The 22,074-nt window shown below is 36.6% G+C and overlaps 2 protein-coding genes across 2 annotated transcripts in view; both read right to left on the minus strand.

The window, feature by feature from the left end:
- Positions 1-850: 850 nt before the first annotated feature.
- LOC131772419 (inosine-5'-monophosphate dehydrogenase 1b) lies at positions 851-15,477 on the minus strand. Its single transcript, XM_059088311.2, has 15 exons — positions 15,261-15,477; positions 13,025-13,073; positions 12,630-12,705; positions 12,093-12,118; positions 11,396-11,582; positions 10,535-10,629; positions 9,986-10,073; positions 9,716-9,832; positions 9,229-9,355; positions 7,372-7,658; positions 6,935-7,021; positions 6,203-6,257; positions 5,611-5,754; positions 4,482-4,565; positions 851-3,214 (listed from the first exon to the last, which is right to left on the minus strand). The coding sequence occupies exons 1-15, from the start codon at positions 15,356-15,358 to the stop codon at positions 3,193-3,195; spliced, it is 1,542 nt and encodes a 513-aa protein (XP_058944294.2). The 5' UTR covers positions 15,359-15,477; the 3' UTR covers positions 851-3,192.
- Positions 15,478-20,075: 4,598 nt separating this feature from the next.
- The window catches only part of LOC131772470 (dynein axonemal heavy chain 3), a 71,354-nt gene continuing 69,355 nt past the window's right edge, over positions 20,076-22,074 (minus strand). The window contains exon 97 of the mRNA XM_066161441.1: positions 20,076-21,704. Coding sequence (XP_066017538.1) covers positions 21,559-21,704 — 146 coding nt within the window. The 3' untranslated portion in view covers positions 20,076-21,558. The remainder of the gene's footprint in view (positions 21,705-22,074) is intronic.

The following is a 22,074-nucleotide window of genomic DNA, read 5'->3' on the forward strand; positions in this document are numbered from 1 at the left end:
GCTTCAAATTTGAAGATGGAATGCTTCTTGCAGCGATTTCGTTGCGAAGTCCCGCAGCAGAGTAAGATATTCTCGAAATGCATCGTTGAGATGTCAGTTGTATCCGAAAGAAAGATGCAGAGGGACAAAACAGAACCCGGCCAGTTCTTATCCAGTCGCTTTCATGACGCCTACGGCTCAGGGGTGCAATCGAGCTCGTAGGCAGTCGTCTGAAGATGTGTCAGCTGCACACTTGAACTTGCGATTTAACTGGGAAAATTTTTTTCTGGCGTCATCTGCATAATGAATACCTTATCCCTCAGAATAAAAGTCAATTTGGGTGCTCGCGGGAGCATTTCCTCTCCTGAACGCCCCGTTTTGCTATTGAAGATCACGAAGCTTAGTTCAGAAATGAACTTGATAAGAATGCGAGAACAAAGGATAACAGGGATGCATTCAAGGAGATAACCCCGACGACAGGTTTACCAGTACTACAGAGGTGTTTACGAGGCCATCGGGAGGGTTACGATCATGGTTATAGGCAAGCAGCAGTAGCTGTAAAAACACTTGACGCGAGGTGAGGAAATAGCGCAGGAAGATTTCTAGATTCCTCAGTGAAGAGAGGGCGGCAGGTAAGAATCGAAAGAATCTTACAACGGTCATTGGCTGCAAGGTTGTGATCAGGCCTATGCTTTTAGAATACTCCAGTAGGGTGCGGCCCAGTATCCACGTTTTTCAAGAAGGGAGACTACTTCCTGAAAAAAGGAAATTTAATGCTGAAGTGGAATAACTACAACCAATTAGTGGAAAACAAATATCAACAAATTGATAATTTATTTAGGGTTTTTTTCAGCAACAGGAGAAACTGGTGTTTCATTGATAACACCTCTACAACATATTTAATCAAATTTACGAAATTCATCAGATTTGAGTCCTGATTTTCGGTAATTGGCTTACATATTCGGGAATCTTTCGCTCAATGAATGATAATTCCCAAACACTTCCGCTGCCACTTAGAATCTCAAAACGTGGTGAATAGAAAATACATGCTCTACTTTCCAAAGGCGGAAATAAAGATAAAATGATTTAATTTGTGGTGATCACTTATCAAGCCAAACGAAAAAAACTTGACTTAAGCTTTAAGCCTAAAACTAAGATTACACTGAAACAAGAGTATGTAGTGCAGATCAAACACTTGATTGCATTTGTTTAAAAACGGCTTCGAATCTGACATGAAGATAACAAACATCAACTGAGAGGAGAGAGGCGGAAAATGTACCAATGTTACTTCATACATCGATTTTCATAGTTTTAATAATTATTAGAACGAAAATGACACCTATTGACCATCACAGAGAACAAGACAGGTAGATTAAGAATGTTTGACAAAACAAGAAAAGATTCCTTTGGAAGGAACAGTGACATCAATATAAATCATTAAGCAAATAGTTAGGCTTGCGAGACGAACAAGTAGCATATTAAGATGATTAAGTACGATTTAATAAAGTAAAGGTTTTCATGTAAATTAAAAACCTTAATGTTTTAACTATATAAGAATTTCGGCGGCGGCAATGAGCTAAAAACTCCAATAATCTATGAAATAAACCTATAAATATTCTCTATCAACAATTTACGATCTAGTAACCTATGACAAAGCACAAGTAAATTCATAATCGCATAAGAAAAGCTGAATAAATATCGGCGAGAAATTTTCAGCCAGATAAGGCCAATGCCTCTCTACCACTAGGAAGAACATGTTGCTCGGCACTGGGGATTAGGCAGTGAGGTTAAAAGGTGGGTAGCGGAGGGGGGGAGGGGTACTAAGGAGGAAATTGTTATATGTCCAGCCAATGTTTTAGAGATTTTGCTTTTATGCAAACTACCTCATGTTCAAGGGAAGGCATTCAATGAGCAGAGCTTATCTTCTCTTGCTCTCTTTATTGTAAGTAATGATGAGATTGCAGAAAAAAATATCTTCTTTCTACTAACTTGTGTGTAGTTATCTTATACAAATAGCAAACTGAGAGGGGTGACTGTACTAGTGACTAATGTGGTTTAAAAAAATAATCTCAAGGATAATGACTGGGATTGATAATACACAAGCCAAGACCAGCTCCTAACCCTTGCATTTCCAAGATCTAATTGACAACTCTCCCCTCTTGCTGCTACACATTCCCTTGTAAATTTGTAAGAGCGTGGAGTTAGATCAACATAACTTCTACCTGTTAAGTTTAAGTATTCTCATTAACTGTTTGCTGGATAATATAGGGATGTTAAAGAGAGAAGTTTAAATGTTAATCACATCTTGGAAATAAAGGGTTAAATAATCTTCTGCAGTGGTGTTATAGCATAATTTATGGTTAGGAAAACAGTTTTTTAAAACCTAAATAGCACCATAACCTGTCCATACAAAGCTGATGTTCATAATGGGAATTTTCACAATTCCAAGCTGCCTGTGTTTACTGTCAGTGAACAAAACAGGAATCTGTTCTGCAAACTGCAGTCTTTTGGGTCAACTATTCAATCACTGATACAGAAGACCTTGGTCAAGTCAAGTCACTGGGGAATATACTAGAGAATTTGTGGTAATAAATTGCCAAGGATTTGCTGTTATGTAGACTGTGTCAGGTTGTATTCAAATGAATGGAAGAGGAGGATTCATTAAAAAATATATATATGTACCTCTATCATATCAGTTTGTTTCCTTGCAAAAAATTTCAATTTCTTCTTCAAAAATTGGGCAGAATTTTACTGAGCTTTCCAAAAAGCAAAAAACAAAAAAAGAACAAAACAGATGGGTACAACATAATAGGCCATTTTACAGTTGTGTACTTAGTTGCCAAGTCTTTGATTTGGAGTGAGGCTGAAGGTCACCTTGTTGTGATAGAGACCAGTATCTAGTTAGCATGATGACAAAGTAATTTGCATTTAAAAGCAGCAAGGTTTGTATAATAACAAGGTCACCTTTAGCCTGACTCCTGTTCACTGACTTAGGAACCAAGCACATAACTGAAAAATGGACTACTGCTTTTGAAATCCCCCAAAATAAACATCAGGTGCATGATAATGACCTATGATCATCTACTTAATAAACATAATTCGATAATTTAATTTCTTCTTTGTGATATTTACAAATCTCTAATCAGCATCATTTGAGGATTGTTGCACAGGTTAATTGAATGATCTTTGTGTGCATGGCTTGAGTCTTGTAGTTCAGAAGAGTCTCTTCTCATACCTGAAAAATGAACAGTATAGAGAGCGTGATGCTGATGCAATATGATCACAGGTAGACCATGAAAATTTGTCAGATTAGGTTGGTTTGACCCTTTTTCTCTCTTGGAGTGACTGGCCTCTAATTTCACCTCACAGTATAACCCTTAAATCAAATATAAAGGACATGAAAATAAAGGAAATGATCACCAATTCAAGAAGCTTCAGGTTGTCAAAAAAATTCTCCATGCCTGTACCATAAGAAAAGTAGAGATAACAATGTGGAAAATAATCCACCAATCAATTTGAAACTTAAACAACCTCCTGGGCAACTCACAGGCATTTGACCATCATCAGTGGGGTGACCTTGCCTATGTGGGATGGGGAATTTGAACTGGAACTGTCAAGTCTCTCCAACAGAATGAATGTGTTTTATCTTTTTATCACATGCAGGGCAAAATTACTTAATACTGATTGGCTGAAACAGAGGGCATTTTTTATTAATCATGAGAGAACTTTTTGGTAATCAAGAGGGCATGATTACTTGATGCTGATTGAGCCTTTTTGCTGTTTGTGGCAGTTATTTATTGATTGTAATTTAAACGAATGAAGCTGTGAAGAGGTGACAAAAGGTAAAAAGTTCACTTTTGTGAGCAAGTGGCTCAGGAAAAAGTGTTTATAAGAAAGTCATAGTTGCTAATTCAGCCTATTACAAAAGGAATTGACAATCAAATCTGGCACCTAGGTGGGGCATTTGAACACAATTAAGGATCTGGGGGAGGGAATTTGAGCAGACCAATTTTCAAAACTTCAAATGCCTGGGGGTTGCCTAGGGAGGGGGGAGTTACAGTTTCAAATTGATTGATGTATAAAATAATTGATATTAGTGTTAAGGTGTTAAGGCTCAATAGAGCCCTCAATTTATGTGGAACAAAGATATTGAAAGAATAGACAAAGCCTATGATTCCCTCTTGAGTTTCCACCATATCAGTAACAAAACCAAAGTAAAATCACAGCAAAAACACTGAGTGATGCTCTTTTGCAATAATTTCAAAAAAACTCTTCAAATTGTACCAATCAAAGGCATGACTAAACTACTGACACATAGCCTTATGTTGCTTGTTTATTGATTCTATTATTCAATTAGTAATGATATTGCAGTTAAGAAGAGCATGAGATAGGAAATTTACAGCTGCTGCTCAGACATTAAACCTGTTAGAGCTGAACCAACAAAGTGATTATGGTGAATTTTGTCACCAAAAAAAAAAAAAAACTATAATGCATATTCTTACGAATGAAGTCCATGAACTCCTCCTTCTATCTGGGCTGATGTTGACCTCTTTTCAAATTTGAGCTCACCAGAGTACATCATGGCTCTACACCAAATAAAAAAGAATATACAGTGCGAAAAATAACCAAACTGAACTGGAGACAGAATCCAAAGGTGATATTGCCATAAAAAGGTCAAAAGTAAACCCTCTAATAGCATAGTAATCTACTCATATGTACCATGATTTATATGGCTTCCATCTACCTGATATCAGATAGGAAAAAAACATATCATGAAGCAACTTCAAACTCCATTCTCACCCAACTGCTAATTTTGTTACTGTTTAATGCTATCTTGGTCAGACAATCTGGAATTTCTTCTCAGGCCTGTCCCCAAAAGGGGAGCACATTTGCATGCATGTAGCCGATAAGCTTGTAGTGGAACTCGCAGCGTGTGCAGCGTAGCCCCATAATTATACGAAATAGTTAGCAACCCATCAAGCCAAAAAAATTTGGACTTACAACCATGCGACCATATGTACAAGGTGCTACTTTTAGCATACACAGCCAACTGTACCGCGGGCACATCAATGCCATAGATTTACCCTTGTTCAGCAGATGTTTGAGCATAACATGTGCGCAACACTTGTACATAGCTGAGGAGACTCTGGGTTCGAGATTGATTTACATTTTCTTGTTGCATAAATTAATGTTGGGAAAACTTTTTAACAGTTTACACAATTTTCTTTCCTGTTTTTAAAAATTTTTAACCTCTCACTGCAAGCTTTTTTATGGAGACCCCCAAAAATTGTCTATTGACTTAAAAATTTAACCCTATAGCATCTATAATAGAATCAGTTCTCTACACAGACACAGAGAAGTTGCGAATGAAAAGCTATTAATATACACATGTTATCCATAGTGGGGGCTTTAGTTTTGTGGACGAGACATGCAGGAAAAAAAATGCAAGCTCCACTTTTAGGCTTGGCTAAATCTATATATTTACTCTACTTGAAATTATTTGTGGCAAAGTAAAATTGCTATTTTATTCTCTTTTACTTGGTCAAGAATTCATACGATTTTTAAGAAATTCCACACTCTATGTGGGATGTATAAATTTACAGTATTGTGCATTTTTTCACTGAAACCAACCTGAGTTGAGTAAGACTCTTTGCTCCCAAGTCCTGGCAGCTGTGTTGAATCCCAGTATAAAGATATGGAGCAAATCTGTGAATAGATCCTTTGTCTGCTACAGAGCCAGACACTCCTTGAGCAACTTTTACCTTGTCATGCTCACTAAAAACAATTATCAAATCAATATTAGTTAATGATTAAGCATTGTTGATCTTTTCACAACTGGTATTCCTGAATTTCCTTGTATCTGTATTTTAATGGCAAAACAGCAAACTACAAATACTCCCAGATTGGCAAACACCTGAAAGAACACCACCAAGGGCCAATAACCTTTAAAAAGAATTAAGGATCTTAAGAAACATGAGTGACTCTGTTGTTGCCAAGAAGTTGCAAAGTATGTCAACAAGAGCACTCTTTTTAATTATCAGAATCAAAACAGGTTGTTGTGTGTTATTTAGCCAATCAAAACAAAGAATTCACTTTAATTTACCCACTCAATGCATCAGCTTTAAATCAACAGAGTATGTTATTAAAGCAGTCTAGAAACACCTTGTATAATCTGTAGCTTTCCTCTGGCCCCAAAGTTGCTATGTAACTGCAGTAACATTACCTGAAATATCTTTGTGCTCCACCCTGATTCTCCATGGCACTTAATGAACCCATTCCTGATGAAAAAACACCACTGAAAGCATTAATTAAGGTGAACTCTATTTCTGAAATGGTCTCCAAACTATTGGGTTCTTCTAGTTTTCAGAGAATATTGCGCCAATGAAAGAATTGACCTAAAAGAGGGCTGCATTGTAGCAAGGCTGAGATTACAAGGTAAACTGACTTAGTTTTGCCTTCAAATGACATTTACAAGTTTTCTTTTAAGAAAGCTCTTAAGAACTGGGCACAACAATCTAACTGTGTGCCTCAACTTTGACCTGTTTTTACTTACCTGTTACATTTGCCCAAGAGTCCTTCAATCAAATTCTGTCTTTCCCCATCTCCCCCACCCCACCCCAACACACTATTCAATTGGTCTTAATCACTGTGGTCCTGAAGTCATCTTGAGAGTCTCTTACATAATGTTTTTTATTCTTTAGAATTTATGCTACATATGTATTTGGTTTTTTTGTTTTCCATTTTTTCATATTGTACTCCATAACATTGTGTGCACTGAGGTTCAAGACATCAAGACAAAAATGTATTTATTGTCAGTTTTGAAAAAAACAAAGACATTTATTTCACTTCACACTTTTTCTGGCGCATTTTGTTTTTTCAATTACTTGTAAATTTGGAACACAACTATGCCCTTGAGCTGTCAGTCCAGTACACTAAAGACAACACTGACTCTCACCTCTGTACTTTTTAAGCCGAACACCATCAGCAAAGAAGTATTCTCCCGGGGCTTCAGTAGTTCCAGCTAATAATGATCCCATCATAACTGTAAACCAAATTGACAAAAATATCTCACTGCACATCTGGAGATACAGAACACCTTGTTGACAATGTATGTTTTAAATTCCACAGAGAGAGTGCAAATTATCCATGAGAAGTACTACTATGGACATAACATGTACTTTGCATTCTTTGATAGCAGAACAATTGATTTCTTAGAGTAGCAGAGTGAGATCTATATGGTTCTGTTTGTTTAACACTGTGTATTTGAGTGATACTGTATTTAATACCTAAAAAGATATACCTGCCTTATGAGAAAGGATACTAATTTAAAAAAATGTCCTTGGCACAAAAAGTATGTGTGGGGGATATAACAGAAAAAAAACTCGTGCCAACCTGTTGAAGCTCCCAAACTAAGAGCCTTTGAAATGTGCCCCACATCTCGGATACCACCATCTGCAATCACAGGGACTCCAAACCGACGGGCGTACTCTGCCACTTTAAACACTGCAGTTCCCTGTGGTCTGCCAACTGCCATGACTTCCTGTGTAATACAGATAGAGCCACTTCCCATACCAACCCTAAGTCCATCAACTCCAGCATCAATCAGGTTTTTTGCTTGAGCTGCTGTCACAACGTTACCACCAACTACTTGGAGATCTGCATACTTTTCCTTTATATATCTGATAAAGGAAAAATGAAATATGCTTAAAGGTATTACACACTACAGTCTTCTCCCTTATCTTAAGTGAGACCAATAAAATAAATTTTCAAACTGGTAATTAAAAGCAATTCCTTAACCTGTTGAATTTTCAAGAACTGCAAGTGATTTTAGGCAGTAGTAAGAGGTAATATAATAGAAATGGAAAATTTTTTTGGCTACTTCCTGAAAAGGAGAACACTGCACTACCTGAAGATATGATGTTTTCCAGTCAAACAGACCCCATTTACATCAAATTTAATTTTGAGGCTAGTTTCAGTTAAAAGGTATAATTTTCAAACACTTCTACTATGCTTTGTCACTTTGCATCCGACAAACCAGCAATTTTGTAAAAAACTTTAAAAAAATAACAGATCTGAATTGTAAACTACTTTTAAAGAAATATTGTTGTGACTTGTCTTTGACGATCTAGTTGAGATCATTATATATAATATTTTAATTATAATTATCTCTTTTTTAGCCTCTTGCATTTTGTCATAATAACAAGCAATTACCGTATGAGGTTTTTTGATATTCCAATTCATCAAGGTCTTTGAATCATCCAATTCAATAATAAGGGAATAACATGAATTTTTGGGAATATTGTTTATTTGCACCCTTGTAGTGTGATTTGCGGCCCTCGCACTTTGCTTCGCGCTCGGGCCGCAAATGACACTACAATGGTGCAAATAAACAATATTCCCGAAAAAAGTCATGTCATTATCATTATTATCAATAAACAAGGCCAAATGATATCAAGAATGCGAGTTTTAATAATACAAGCTAAGTGAATGACGAATTCAAAGTCACTTCAAATCATCATGTAAGCTGTAGGGCTGATGATGCATTAGCAGCCCGCTGTCAGTCTTTTGCGGCCCGCTGAGCGTGTGTTTTGAAGAGGCCAATTTTCTATTTGGCCGCATATATTGATAATAATTATATAATAATTATCTAGTACAATTGCCTCTCGACACAATATTCATTGCTCTTGTTGTCATTATCACCATCACTTTTACAGTCTCCAAAAACCAATCAAGTGAAAAAGTTATATTAATTTTATAAAAATGCTTAACTAGAGAAAGTTCTAAATATTCCTGTGTAGAATCTGAATGGATTATCATAAATCAAAGTGGCACAATTTGGAAATGAAATAAATGACATAACAATTCTAAAAAGTGAAACTAGAAATTATTGAGTGTTCATTTAACCAACTGATTTTTCCATCACCTGCTGGCTAGAGTGTACTGATTCTGACAACTAATAACCAATGCAAAGACAGATTGAATATCTTGAGATCACTGAACAGATGTGGCATACAGTATGAACACTACTTCATTTAAAAAAGGAAAGAAAGCAGAATCTGACACACTGTGTTATCTTACAATTTCATCTCACCATCTGAAAACTGACACCAGTGGAAGTATGCATTACAAATAGAAAATTCCCCACAGAATGAAATGATGAAGGATGTTTGCAAAACAGCACAGACAGAATGTTTTTCCTTCAGTATACATGTATGTATGCCCTAATTATGTAGCAGTGAATATCTTCACCTGATCATATTCAGCTGGAAGATAGAATTTCCTTGAGAGGAATCAATAACAACCACATCCAACCCACTCTGAACCAAGGCTTCTAGCCTCTCCTTGTCTTCATCTCGAGTACCGATGGCTGCACCAACTATTTAAGAAAAAACATTAAATGACTCTGAAGTTCTGACACACAACATACAGGCCACAAATTTCTGAACAAGAATATAAAAACAAGATTAACCCTTGAATTCCCAAGATCTGACTTTTAATTCTCCAATCTTCTCTGCTATACATTTTCATGCAAATTTGTTACAAGAAGTTGGTGTTGGATCAAGATTCATCACAACTTCTACCTGGTAGTTAGGAGGATTTTCGTTACCTGTTTGATGGATGATGTATGGATATTTCAGCTGGAAGTTACATGTTAATCAATTCTGGGAGTGAAAGGATTAAACCCAACCCAGATGGCACAGTTTTTTCATGCATAAAAATGTAGTACCTTGCATACCTAACAGCTGTTTGTTAGCATCTTTAGAAGCAAGAGGAAAATTCCTGTTCTTCTTGAGATCTGTCCTGGCAATCAATGAGACTAACTGTCCCTTTTCATTAACAATAGGAAGCTTTCCTGGAACACAAGTGATGAACATGTGTATCTTAATTTGTAGCACATGTGAGGGTAATTAAGTAATTTGAAATGGGAAGTTGGAAGAGACTGACATAAAAATCACAATAACCAGAATATATAAATTAGAACAAAGATAACAAAAAAGAAGCTAACCTTTCTTGCTCCTTTGTAAAATGCCATTGGCTTCTTGAAGCGTCACACCATCTTTAGCTACAACCAGCTCTTCACGAGGAGTCATCACCTTCAAATTCAGAAATGAAATTTTTGCATTTTGATCGGCTCTTACTTAGATCTATTGGAGAATTGCTTAGATCACATTAGTGACACACTCAGCTGTGCCTTGTGTGCCACTTACCACATTTTGACATCTCCTGTCATCCAATACTTAACAAATGTACATCTGCTGCACAATAGAATCTATTTGTTTAATTGATCCTATCTGAAAACTTCTACATAGCTTCCAAATTATCTTATATTCTGAGATCGAGAATTCAGATTTTAAAACAATGGTTCCAGTATTTGATGGTTCTACATGTAATTAACAGTCCAGAAAAAAATGCACTGAATAAGTAACAATTTTAACTGAAATTGCAGTCAATTGCAATTTTGAGACAACTCAAGCTGTTATTGATGCAGTCACCATTGCTATTTCCACTCCTGTTGCTGATGCAAGGTTCTTCATAAACTTTACATTAGACTCACCTCCTTGATGGGTCTTGACATGTCAGGTTCATGAGCAAAATCAATGTCTCTGGAGGTAACAATGCCAACCAAAACCCCACCCATCTGACCATTTTCTATAATGGATGATAATAAGAAAATCAATCACTCTGAACAATAAATTTACTATAACATTGCAAAGACCTTGTTCTAAAAGAAATGTATTCAAATCATGCTTTCAATCACAAAAACACTTCATTGTACAACTTCTTGTCTTGGATCTAAGGGATATAACTCTTCACTCCCAGCAGTGACAAAAATTAATTTCTCCTTTCAACATTGAAATGCTTTCAAGCGGAAAGGTAATGAGGAGGGTACAAAAAAAGGGATGTGGGGAGAGGAGTAATTTAAATCCAAATTCTAAAAGCTAAGGTTCTAGGAATTGTTTAGTAAGCAGTGAAGAGAATTTATATTCAGATCTTCAATCAGAGGAAATTCCATTTGAATCACTCCCAGGAGTGATTTCAATCAGATTCAACTAAATTTGTATCAGCTCTTAAAGGCTACTTATGAAAGAACTTTAAAAACATGTGCAATATGCAGTACACTGTAGAAGAACATTGTACCCAAAGAGGCTGAACCCAAGCAGTTAACTAATATTTGACATTACATATCAGTCACATGACTGTATTTATTAAGTAGACCATAATTGCTTCAGTGTCACTGCCCACTTTCTTGGTAGCAAAATTCCTTAGTCTAGGTAGTATTAGACAATATAATGTAACCAACTCCTCAAGAAAAACACAAAATGCAGATGTCCTTCTTACAATGACAAATAAACTATGAAGTCACTTGTTGAAAAACTATCTTTAGATGCTTTAACAAGACTGGGGACTGAATCACCTGTTATGGGTATCCCAGAAAAGCCATGTTTTGACTTTGCTGCCAGGACATCACCAACACAGTTTTCTGGACTGAGAACTAATGGATCCAGAATAAAACCCTGCTCAAACTTCTTTACTTTCCTGACTTCGTTAGCTTGAAATTCTGTAGAACAATTGTGATGGATTATCCCAATTCCACCATTCAGCTGAAAAACAGATATGATATTTTTCAAATACATGCTCACTTTCTGAACAATCATGTGGATAATTAATATTGAGATTTCCACTTTAATTAAGGATGAAGTTTACTTTACTTTAATCGCAATTTAGAACACAAAATGCATCACAACTAACTGTTCAGTACTAAAACAAGAAACATAAGCCCTCCCAAAAAAAAGAAAAAAGTTTTTCATGACCAGAAATGAATTTGCAGGCAATAATTTTCTTTTCAAAGAGAGGTAAATAGTAACTCATATTCAGAGAAGAAACTTTACATGGTAGGACTTGAAACAAAAAAGAACACTTTAAAAAACTAATTATTTTATGGAACCAGACAAGTAAAAAAAAAGTGGCAGTACCAAGGATGGGATGGGTATTTTGTTGGCCAAAAGTGAAATACTGTGGAAATCACTGATTCATTCACAATTGCTCAATTGGGTTTAAAGGAAGTTCTCCTAAATTTAAGTAAACCATCCACAACAACATAACATACTCACAGCCATTGCTATTGCCATGGATGATTCTGAGGAAAAACACAAATTACAAAGTGATTACGAAGATAACACACACTATCCAAAAATCTGACAAAAAGTATCACTGGGGAGTTTATGCCTTATGTAGATAAGAATGAGTTACTAACTCATAATTTTTTTTTGGAAAATACAGTTTTCTTGATAACTCACACAAGTTAAAAGACTAAAACTGTTTGTTTAGAATATGTAAGTAGGTTATTAACTTCAATTTGGCAGAAAATAAGTCAGGGCAAAAGTTTAGAATAACATTCATTGCTCTTACTAACTCTTCAATTTACCTCTGCTTGACAAAAAAGAATCTTAAGGTAAAGGTTACTTCTAAGCTAATGATAAATAGTAAAGATGTCTTAACTAAGTGTTTCTTACAACATTTAACTCTTTCAGCCAAAAAAAGTTATGTACATGCATGTAATCTACACTTACAAATACAGGTTTTTTTGTGACCTGATATGTAACCATACACATGTGAGAGATATCAAGTCCATAATTCACAAATCAAACCTGTGACAGTGTCCATTGGAGAGCTGACAAGTGGTGTCTTCAAAGTGATCTTTTTACTCAAAGCAGAGGTCAAGTCCTGCAAGATGAACCATTATCTATGAGTTGAAAATGTTCTTTCGTTTTTCAGTGTAAAACTACAGCCATCCACAAAAACCTCATATCCTAAAATTTTTTAAAACACAAAACAGAGGGCTTGATCTATTTCATTTTTTACTGCACATCACCACATGATATAAGATACAAAAATAGTTTCGTTATTCTTACAACACTGAACTTCAAGACATCTCCAACTTCTTAACAAATGAACTACTAGTGAACATCATGATCAGCAAACATTGTCAAAAACAAATTGAATCAAAATTACTGTACAAAAAGCACAAGCAGAAACTTCTTACCACTTCATCTGCACAAAAGTCAATGAAGCCTGGAAGAATTATGAAGTCACTGATGAAAAAGGAAAAAAATTAATCTATTAGGCTTTTTTGTGTTCTCCAAAAGGTGAACAAAAATATAAAATTGTCTTCAGAACTAAAATTTTAGTTGCCAGAAAATGTTTGTTTCAAAGAAACTTTTTTTGAAACACCTTGTGGAAATTTGATGCTAAGATTACCTTCACATAAAATAAGCCAACAAAAATGCTACCATCACCATCCAAAGTAAATACAAATTCTTAACTGCCAAATCCACTGAGAAGTCATGTGCCACTGAAAATTGACTCATTTTTTTTCCAGAATTTGAACTTGTTTTGAGTTTAAGAGGCCAGGTTATTTTACATCTCCAATGAAAGGGCCTTGACTTTCACTCTTTAACTTACAACATACTGAGTACGTCATTGAGGCACACCAACCGCAAATTATGTGACCTAACAAGTTTGTAATACAAGCAGTGAAGGGGTCAATAAAAAAATTATCTCCTCTCTCTCTCTCTCTCTCTCTCTCTCTCTCTCTATCAAAAGAAAATTGTTTAATTTTGATGTGGTAATGTTGGTTAGTGATAGAGCCCTTCATGAAGAAGGAAAATGTCATATTAATAAAGCTGGTTACAATGACATCACTGTGATCTTTAAATGTGAAGATAAAAAGTCTAGATTTTGAAAGTTTTTAATTAAGATATCATGCTTTGGGAACAGGAGAAAATATGATAGTTCATTAACATCTAAACTATTTCATTAAAAAAAAGTGGGGGAAGTTGAAGCTAGGGGTTTGCCACTTTATCATTTGGATCTTAATCTGTTCATCCATGGGTACCTTTTTGTACCTTTGAAGTTTATAGTATCTTTCAACCACCCCCACCCTTCCACCCTCAGACACACCCACCCTTCCACCCTAAGATACACCCATCCACAGACCAATAAGGGGAAGGTAAAGCTGACAGCCCCTTGAATTATTGCTTTCTTTCTTTCCTTTTTTTTGCAAATACAGACATTCTGCATGTTACCAAGTCCACAGACCATATAGGGCTGATTGTCTGACAAGTTGCTAATGCTATAATCAGGATAATTCTTGTGTTGATCAGCTGGATAGGGGTTTTCTAGAGCCTTCTACTGACAAACTTTTTAACAGCCTGACCAGGTAAGAAATGTTTTCAATTCTTATACTGTGATGAACTAAGGGCCCTTCAGCTCTTATTATTATTTAAGAAATAATCTGAATTGCCAATTTACAGGAACCAATCTGACTTCACCTGCCCTGAAAGCGTTAGCCACAAAGGTTCATGTTGTCCTCATAAAATATTTGTTTGAAGAAGACCAAGATGCTTTAATACTAAACTAACTTGGTCATGGCAAAAAATTGTTGTTGACAAGCTGAAAAACTTTTTCGCATGACTCAGCATATAAATTACATCGTCAGCAACATAAATCTATTTGCCTCAAAACAAAAAATATTTATAAATTCTCTCTAAAGTCAAGAAATTTTAGGAACGAACCTTGAGTCCTTTCTACCGGAATAATATAATTATTTTTTGCCGTGAATACAGAAATCAGATTTTAGATTGAGTTATCTCAGTACTCTTAGAGACGAAGATTGGCTGTTGACTGAAAAATCCACCAAAACATCGAACACAAAAACGCCTGAAGGATAACTTAATCTTTTGTTCTCTACCTATGTAACCAAGTAAGGAATTTCTAACACCACACCGTTTCAAAACATCATTACAATATTAGCGGTTTTTTCAAAACCTAAAATAAAATAAAACTAAAAGAAAAAAATCAGTTGTGTATTCGTGTATGACATGCCTTTGATGAGCAAATAAGAAAATCGAAAACCTTCAATCGGTTTCTAATCACAAGATTGTGAAAGGTTTTAGGAAATTCTGATAGGGAAGCCTCGGAAAATTTTTCACATAGGTAAATGTATTCAAGTGCTGAAGTAGAATCCTTGCGTTAAAAATTCAGATTATGTTGATGCGAAGGCGAAGCGACGTTAAAGGCGGTTTGATCAAACTTCCTCGTGAATGTTTCCGCAATTTGAAAGTAAGGCGTGCGTGGTAAAAATTCGTTTTCACGTAGTGCCACACGCGATACTGTCCATAGAAAATTTCAGAAAATTAAAGCAACTGAAGCCTTGCCTGCGCCACAATAACGAGAAAAGACAAAAAATTCCCTTGCAAAATTTGATTTATTTCACTTACTTGTAAGTTAAACCTTCGCCACAACCAAATAACTGCATGGCAGTCATTCCGTCTTGAGGCACATAACCCGTGCCACCAGCTATCAGATAGTCAGCCATAGCGTTGTTGAATCGCCCTTGAATGAAAATGAACAACGGGCCGTATGTCACATTAAATACTGACTTTTATGTCGCATTGATCAGAAGCAGTTGCCATTCAAGATGGCAGCGTTTGTTGAAGCACGTGCGTCAAAATATCCCCAGGGGAGAGGTCTGAATAATTTACTTCCATTGTCTCCAAATTAAAATGTGGGAGAAGAATTTAGTTTTTGTCACAGTGATTAGCGCAGCTTTCTATGACAATTTTTGTAAAACAAAGGAGTACAGAAAGCTTCTGCTCTAGATGATGTTTTCTTCTGTTTCGCCCTTTAAGTATTTGTTTTGATGGGGGAGAGGGTGATATCAACGATATTCAGATGGTTTCTCAGAAAAGATATTCCGTGATCATTTGTGAACGAGGGATCATGGAATGACGCAAGTAATTGCCTGTGATATTACAAACATTTGCAAAAAAACTTGTTTCCAGGCTTATTGACTTATTTTAAAATATTTTTTAAATCATCGACTTCCATCCATCTGTAATACACAGAGGCGTGGTAGTAGGTGATGCCTGGGACACTTTGCTGAAATGTCACACCAAGGCCCGGCCAAACGCACGCATTTTTCAACGCAACATCTTACATCGTTGTTGCACGCGACATGTTCAAGTCAAGTTTCAAGCCAAGTTTATTGTGTATATACACTTAACTTTTTTAACGTTTCTTAAAATTAGCAATCTCCCACCAACGCTCTCTCTCACGGTATAGCTCTCTACACAGTCGGTCGCTCCCGACAACAAAAACTACTACAACATAATGAGTCCTTATATACATTTATAAAGTGTTCTGGAACAATTCCAGAAGCTTACAAAAGAACTATTTTAGTGCGTGATTTGATGAAATGTTCTAGAAAGTTCTATAGTGCACGTGTCAGCATAACTAAGCAGTCTGGAGGTTTCTAGAAGCTTATATTTACAACAATTACTCATAACACACTATTTGGCAAGATGTAGAATGGTGTTGGATCAAGTTTGAAGATGGTCAAAGTTTGTTGCAACATTTTTGGCGGGATGTTGCAAGATGTTGTGCACGTTTGGCCAGCTCCTTTATAACGTCTAACAAAACGATCCTACAATGTTACAAGATGTTGCGTTGCAATGTTGCGTTCGTTTGGCCGAACAGAGAGACCACACAGAGGCGTGGTGGTAGGCGGTGCCTGCGATTACTTTGCTGGAGGCAGGCGTTTGCGCGTGGACAGGGAGAAGATGGCAATCAAGAATAGCACATGGCTGAAATGAACATCACAATATGATGTTCATGAATAACATAAAAACCCACTGAAAATGAAATAAATCATAACCTAGTAAACTCTATCGCGTTTCTATGACGCCATGAGTAGAATTGGAAAGTAAGTAAAATTGTTTCTTAGTTTAACTGCAAAGGAAAATCCACTGTACTTTGACATCTAGGTCACAATTGGCCGCTTTTAATGATCTTTTAGATTTTCCCGACGGAGCAGGTCGAATGGTGTGCTATAATTTAGCGATATAAGTCAGTTTTTGATGAAACTAAAAAGTGTATGAGTGCTTTGACGGACAAATACTGGAGGCAGTAAGCACAATAAGTGACTGGGTGTAGCTTGTAGACATATGCCTACAATTTAACCGCAGCTCAAATATATGATGTTTATATTTTTGTGTAACTGCTTCATTGATTATAGAGATGAACGCGCTCTAATTGGTCGAATATTGTGTCATATCTCGCTGTAATCACCTCGCGCGAGGTGATTATGCCAGGTTCCCTAAATCTCGAAATGGCTCCCTCACGTTTTGTCATGTTTCTGAGGAAGTGACAAACGCGATAGAAGAAATTCAATTACGTAGAACACAAAATGTGCTACCCAGTTTGTTCGAAACACTTTTCAAAAGAAAGATATGAAGTTTTTGCTGATTAATGAAATAAACCTGCTAAAACTTCCTTGCTTATTTTGTTACAGGTAATCGCCCCAACTGTAACAAAATATGCGCAATTCTCTCTTTATTTACAACAGAATTCGAAAGGATCTGAGCAATTACACTTCAACAATTATTCGCCTTAGGCTCAGTAAACATTGTTAAATAATCTAATATTCACTTCGCCTTCGGCTGTAGTCAGGGAGCAGAAACTGGAAAAACTGAGTTTCGTCCAACCATCGCCCACCATTCTGCTATGTCCTTTACAGTAACACGGTACAGCTTACCGGGTTATAATTCATGGCCTTTTCAGTAAGTTCTAATGTAATTCTTTGACAACATACTGTGATGTCCATGTGCTATTCTTGACTGCAACCCTTTCTCCTTGTCTGTCAAATGGTCTGACAATTCACTCTGGTAGAGAAAGACATCATGTTCGATGTGAGGTTGTTCGAAAAGTTAAAATGTGGTATACGTTTCAAAGTACTGGGCTCTTTTGTCACGCGTTAATATTTTAGCATGGAAACGAGACTGAGATCTACATTAGCCTTTTAGCTCCTAATGGATAAGCAAATACGATTCTAGAATTCTCTTTCATTGGATTGGTATATGTATATATCTCGCGGCCTTTTAGAATTCTCTTTCAATGGATTGTTACGTTAGCATCTCGTGCACTTTTACGATTCTTCCATTTGATTGCTACGTTGGTTTATATTATCGCTGAGAACGCAATATGAGGCGAATCTGTGTGCTGATTGGCTACCCGCGCGAGTAACATGGGCCCATCTTGCCCGTTATGGATTACCCGATTTCATCCCGCGCAAGAAAAAAAGTTGCGTGTAGCGGACTTACAAAGTGTGTAAGTTTTGGAAAATGTTTGCGATGGAGATGCAAAAAGCAGCAGTGGACAGTCAAAATACACAAATCATAAAGCTCTCGTGGGTTTATTGTGCTATAAACATGGTTGGCTTTCTCTCCCGATTCTCGAAATTAACAAGTCATTCTTGATTCTTAATAAGCGAAATCTATTTGTTATATAATAAATCCTTTATTGACCACTGGTTCAGTCAAGATGACTAGATATTCGCCTCGTTTTTTTTTTTTTTCTGTCGCGTTTTTATGGAACTAAAGTATACCACAATTCCACTGTACCAACTACCTCATATGATCAGGAGGTCTTTCTCGGCCAAAATCAAGTGTCAGACCTTTTCTGTGGCGATGATGGAACGAAACTTAATTTTTTCTGTATCTGCTCCCAGACCTTTGTCATGTCAAAATATTTACAGAGGCCATTGCAAGCCTCAAGCAAGATAATTTCAGGAACTGATCATTCTTGAATTTACCCAATGTCACCTGTAAATCAGGAAGTTTGGTGATTAAGATGGCTTAGCAGTTTTTTTTTTTAAGTTTACCAGAGCCTAAAAAAATGGAGAACGCAAAATGAGATCAGTATTTCTCTGCTCATTTTCAATACCTGTGAACCGAATAATTATCAGTCATTTTGTAAACCATTATAAATTTGAAAAGGAAACAGACACTTGAAACGAAGAGATAAAAAGATAAAATCCAAAAGCCATATCAGTGAACATACCGTTTCTTTAACCGTTGTTTTATCCGTCAGCTGGGGTTGTTTCATATGTGTTAAATGAGGAGAGTTATCCTGTCAATTATTTTAATTTCTGAAAAAGGCATTTGTAATATGGTTAATTAGAACTAATTAGCCCGCTAATTACTGAAACCGATATCTTTACACAAATTAATCGTGAGGGTCTCAAGGGAAACAAAGGAGGGGAGTGAATGGAATTTAAATGGATCCCCTTCCATACAAACAACGTGGGAAAATCCCCGAGCATTAATTTTTCGTATGAGTAATGACATGGCGATTAAAGCAATTTTGAATATTAAATGATCTAGGAGATGTTTGATAATTAACGAGGGTTGTTTGTTCGATCTATGACTAGATGACAATTGGTAAGAAATAAGACGCTGGCTCGAGACAAGAGAATAACATAATATTGGCTGATTTGACCGGAATAACAACACAATGTCAATCGCCGCGACATCAGCTTGCACTGAACTAGACTATCCTTTACATTTTAACATTAGTGGATCAATATCAGTATCTGGGCAACTGCCCACCTACCCCTCCCCTTACCCAACATTAACCTTAACTTGTTGTCAATTAACTGTTGTTGAATTAGGGGAGGGGTAGGTGGGCAGTTGCCCAGATACTGATATTGATACACATTGTTATCCATAGTCTCGCCACTGTTTTCTATACTTCCCTATGGTACAGGTAAGGAGAATTTGTTTGATAAACGGGAACCTTATATTGATTATAAGGGTGTTACTGTAAGGAGAAATTAGGAGTCAGTCACTCTTAGAAGTTAGGGGATTAAAGAAGAATTCGTTAATTTATGCAGTGTAACTGCAATTTTCTTAAAAGTGAGGAAGAGCTGTGATACTTGAGAAGGTTGGAGAGAGAATGGAACTGGTGACCAAATGATAATAAGCAGGTCGTGCCTGCAACCGTGCCATGAAACGGGAACACAGAAAGTAAATCAAATTGGCTATCGATGTTTTTTCTTCTTCCTAGCCCACCACGTGAACTGAAAAAAGGGATTTAAAGAAAACCACGACGGTGACGGCAACGAGAACGTAGTGAGGCAAAAGATTTAATGAGCAAAACAACAGCAAAACACGTTCGTTTTAAAACCTTGTACATTCATAGCCGTGCCATACAGAAAAAAACGTGAAATCACCAAATTTTACGTCTTCTTAGCAAGAAAATTTCAACAGCAGTTTAGTTTGAAGCAAGCCGACAACACACGTTGCCGTAGTGACATCTAAAACTCCCTAATAACTGCCGACGACACTGCCGACAAGTTAAAATCTGGTCATGCGTAATACCGTCTAATTGTGTTTACTGCAATTATTTTATGCTCATGCGTGCCTACACCCACGCTTTTCAGTGGAAAATGGCAAATCGCTTTCATCAGCCGTCAAACGGCGACTTTCGAAACATTAATGGACAGTAATGTTCTGTGTGAAACATCGAAACACGTCCTAAAATGAAAACCCGTCGGAAGTGTTTAGGACTCCATTTTGCGGTTGGGACAAACTGCACCAAGACGTCGAACAGTAACACTACACTTCATTTGAAATGATCAACAATATTTTAATAAAAACAGTTAGAACTACTACTGACGAGCTTTCTAGAAAACCTGACTACAGTACATTAATTTATTAATCAAATATTGCGCTCATTATTAAATTAATTTTGAGTCATAGAGATAAATACATGCCTCTGTGTAATAAATTATTTTTTGTGAAGAATAATTCTAAAATAATTCACTATGTTTATTATTGCAAACTATCATCTTTAGGCGATAAAAACTCTTCAAGCGATAAATAAGTTGTCTTATCTGCTGACTCTATATGCGATAAGAAAGTTTCTACAGGTTTCCGTATTTCAAACTTGTTAATACACTTAAATCTACGGTAAACATTCCCATTACCTTTCAAAACTACAGTACGCAAGTTATTAAGGTAGCATAAGTGATGAAATGAATGGATAGTTTGGTAACGCCAATACGAGCAAATCAAGTTAAATTATACTCTCTTCTCCTCTTCCTCAGAACCTTAAATCAACAATGAATAGAGTAAAAACGTATTTTTTGAAATTCAAATTCAATTGTTTTCACTTTGGTGTACGAAAAACTGAAAGCAGACGTAAATGTCATGCTTTGAAAATCTCTCGATTGGTGGGAAAATGCCCGGTCGAGCGTAACGGACGCAGATTGACCCGCGTCCCGCGCGAACAAATTCAATTAGTAGGTACCACATGATAAGTAACAAAAGCATGTATGGTTCGATAAGTATTTTGTTGTATTCAAGGACGAATTTTGAGGTGGGAGGTGATGGGGGAGTATGTGTGACCCCCCGTCTTTTTCAAGAAAAAATAATAATCCAACGAACTTAACAACCAGGTGTCCCTTAAAAATGCCAGCAAGGAATTAAAGTAGGAATGCTAGAGCATGATGTCTGCACAACTAATAAGAGCTTTCTCAAGTGATCTACTATGAAGGAAAACAATAAATGAAGTTTGATCAGTCTTTGATTGCATTAAAAAAAAATCAAATTGAGCATAGGAAGCTAAAAAACATCTTGCGCATGCCTGGCCGATAGGTTTCTTTTCGACTAACTTAGCAACCCAAACTCAACCAAAAATAGTCCTATATTATTAAGGACATTTCTCGGTCGTGCCATTTTAATCGTCCAGCTGACAAAGCATGGCGACTCCTCGTACAACCCAGTGATTCTCTGCTCTCTTGGACGGTAGGTTGATTGACAGGACATAATTTGTCGAATGACCAGTTGTGGAAAGTACACCTCGGCGAGCACTTGTTTTGTAAACTAGAATAACAAACAGAAAACGTATCAATTAGTTGTGGCAACAAGTGTGAGGAAATTATTTCAGTCAGGTTGCCCGTTAATCCTTGAGCACGGCTTCTCATAGCTTTGGAAAACTGTTTTAATCTAAAAAACTTCTCCCCGGAATGACAGCGAATTTTTGATAGTCCCCCTTCATACTCTGTTAGCGACGACTGATCCCCCATACGTCCCCACCTCCGTTCCCCTTGAAAACTGTGCTATCCCCCGACCCCCAGGCGAAAAGTAATAAGTGATCCCTTGGCAATGTACTGACCTGGTAAGGGCCAAAATACTGATTGGCCTTTATATTTAACAGGCAACACTGATGCAACGATTACCATTGATGGCACAA

The sequence above is a fragment of the Pocillopora verrucosa genome, chromosome 14, assembly GCF_036669915.1.
Source record: "Pocillopora verrucosa isolate sample1 chromosome 14, ASM3666991v2, whole genome shotgun sequence".
Lineage (NCBI taxonomy): Eukaryota > Metazoa > Cnidaria > Anthozoa > Scleractinia > Pocilloporidae > Pocillopora > Pocillopora verrucosa.

Excerpts from the sequence above, each read along its gene's own strand:
- LOC131772419 (XM_059088311.2), bottom strand. The coding sequence starts at position 15,358 with ATGGCTGACTATCTGATAGCTGGTGGCACGGGTTATGTGCCTCAAGAC. Across the intron at positions 12,706-13,024 it reads ACTTTTGTGCAGATGAAGTG|GACTTGACCTCTGCTTTGAG; the intron begins GTAAGAAGTTTC and ends TTCATCTTGCAG. Across the intron at positions 10,074-10,534 it reads TGTCAAGACCCATCAAGGAG|GTGATGACTCCTCGTGAAGA; the intron begins GTGAGTCTAATG and ends CTGAATTTGAAG.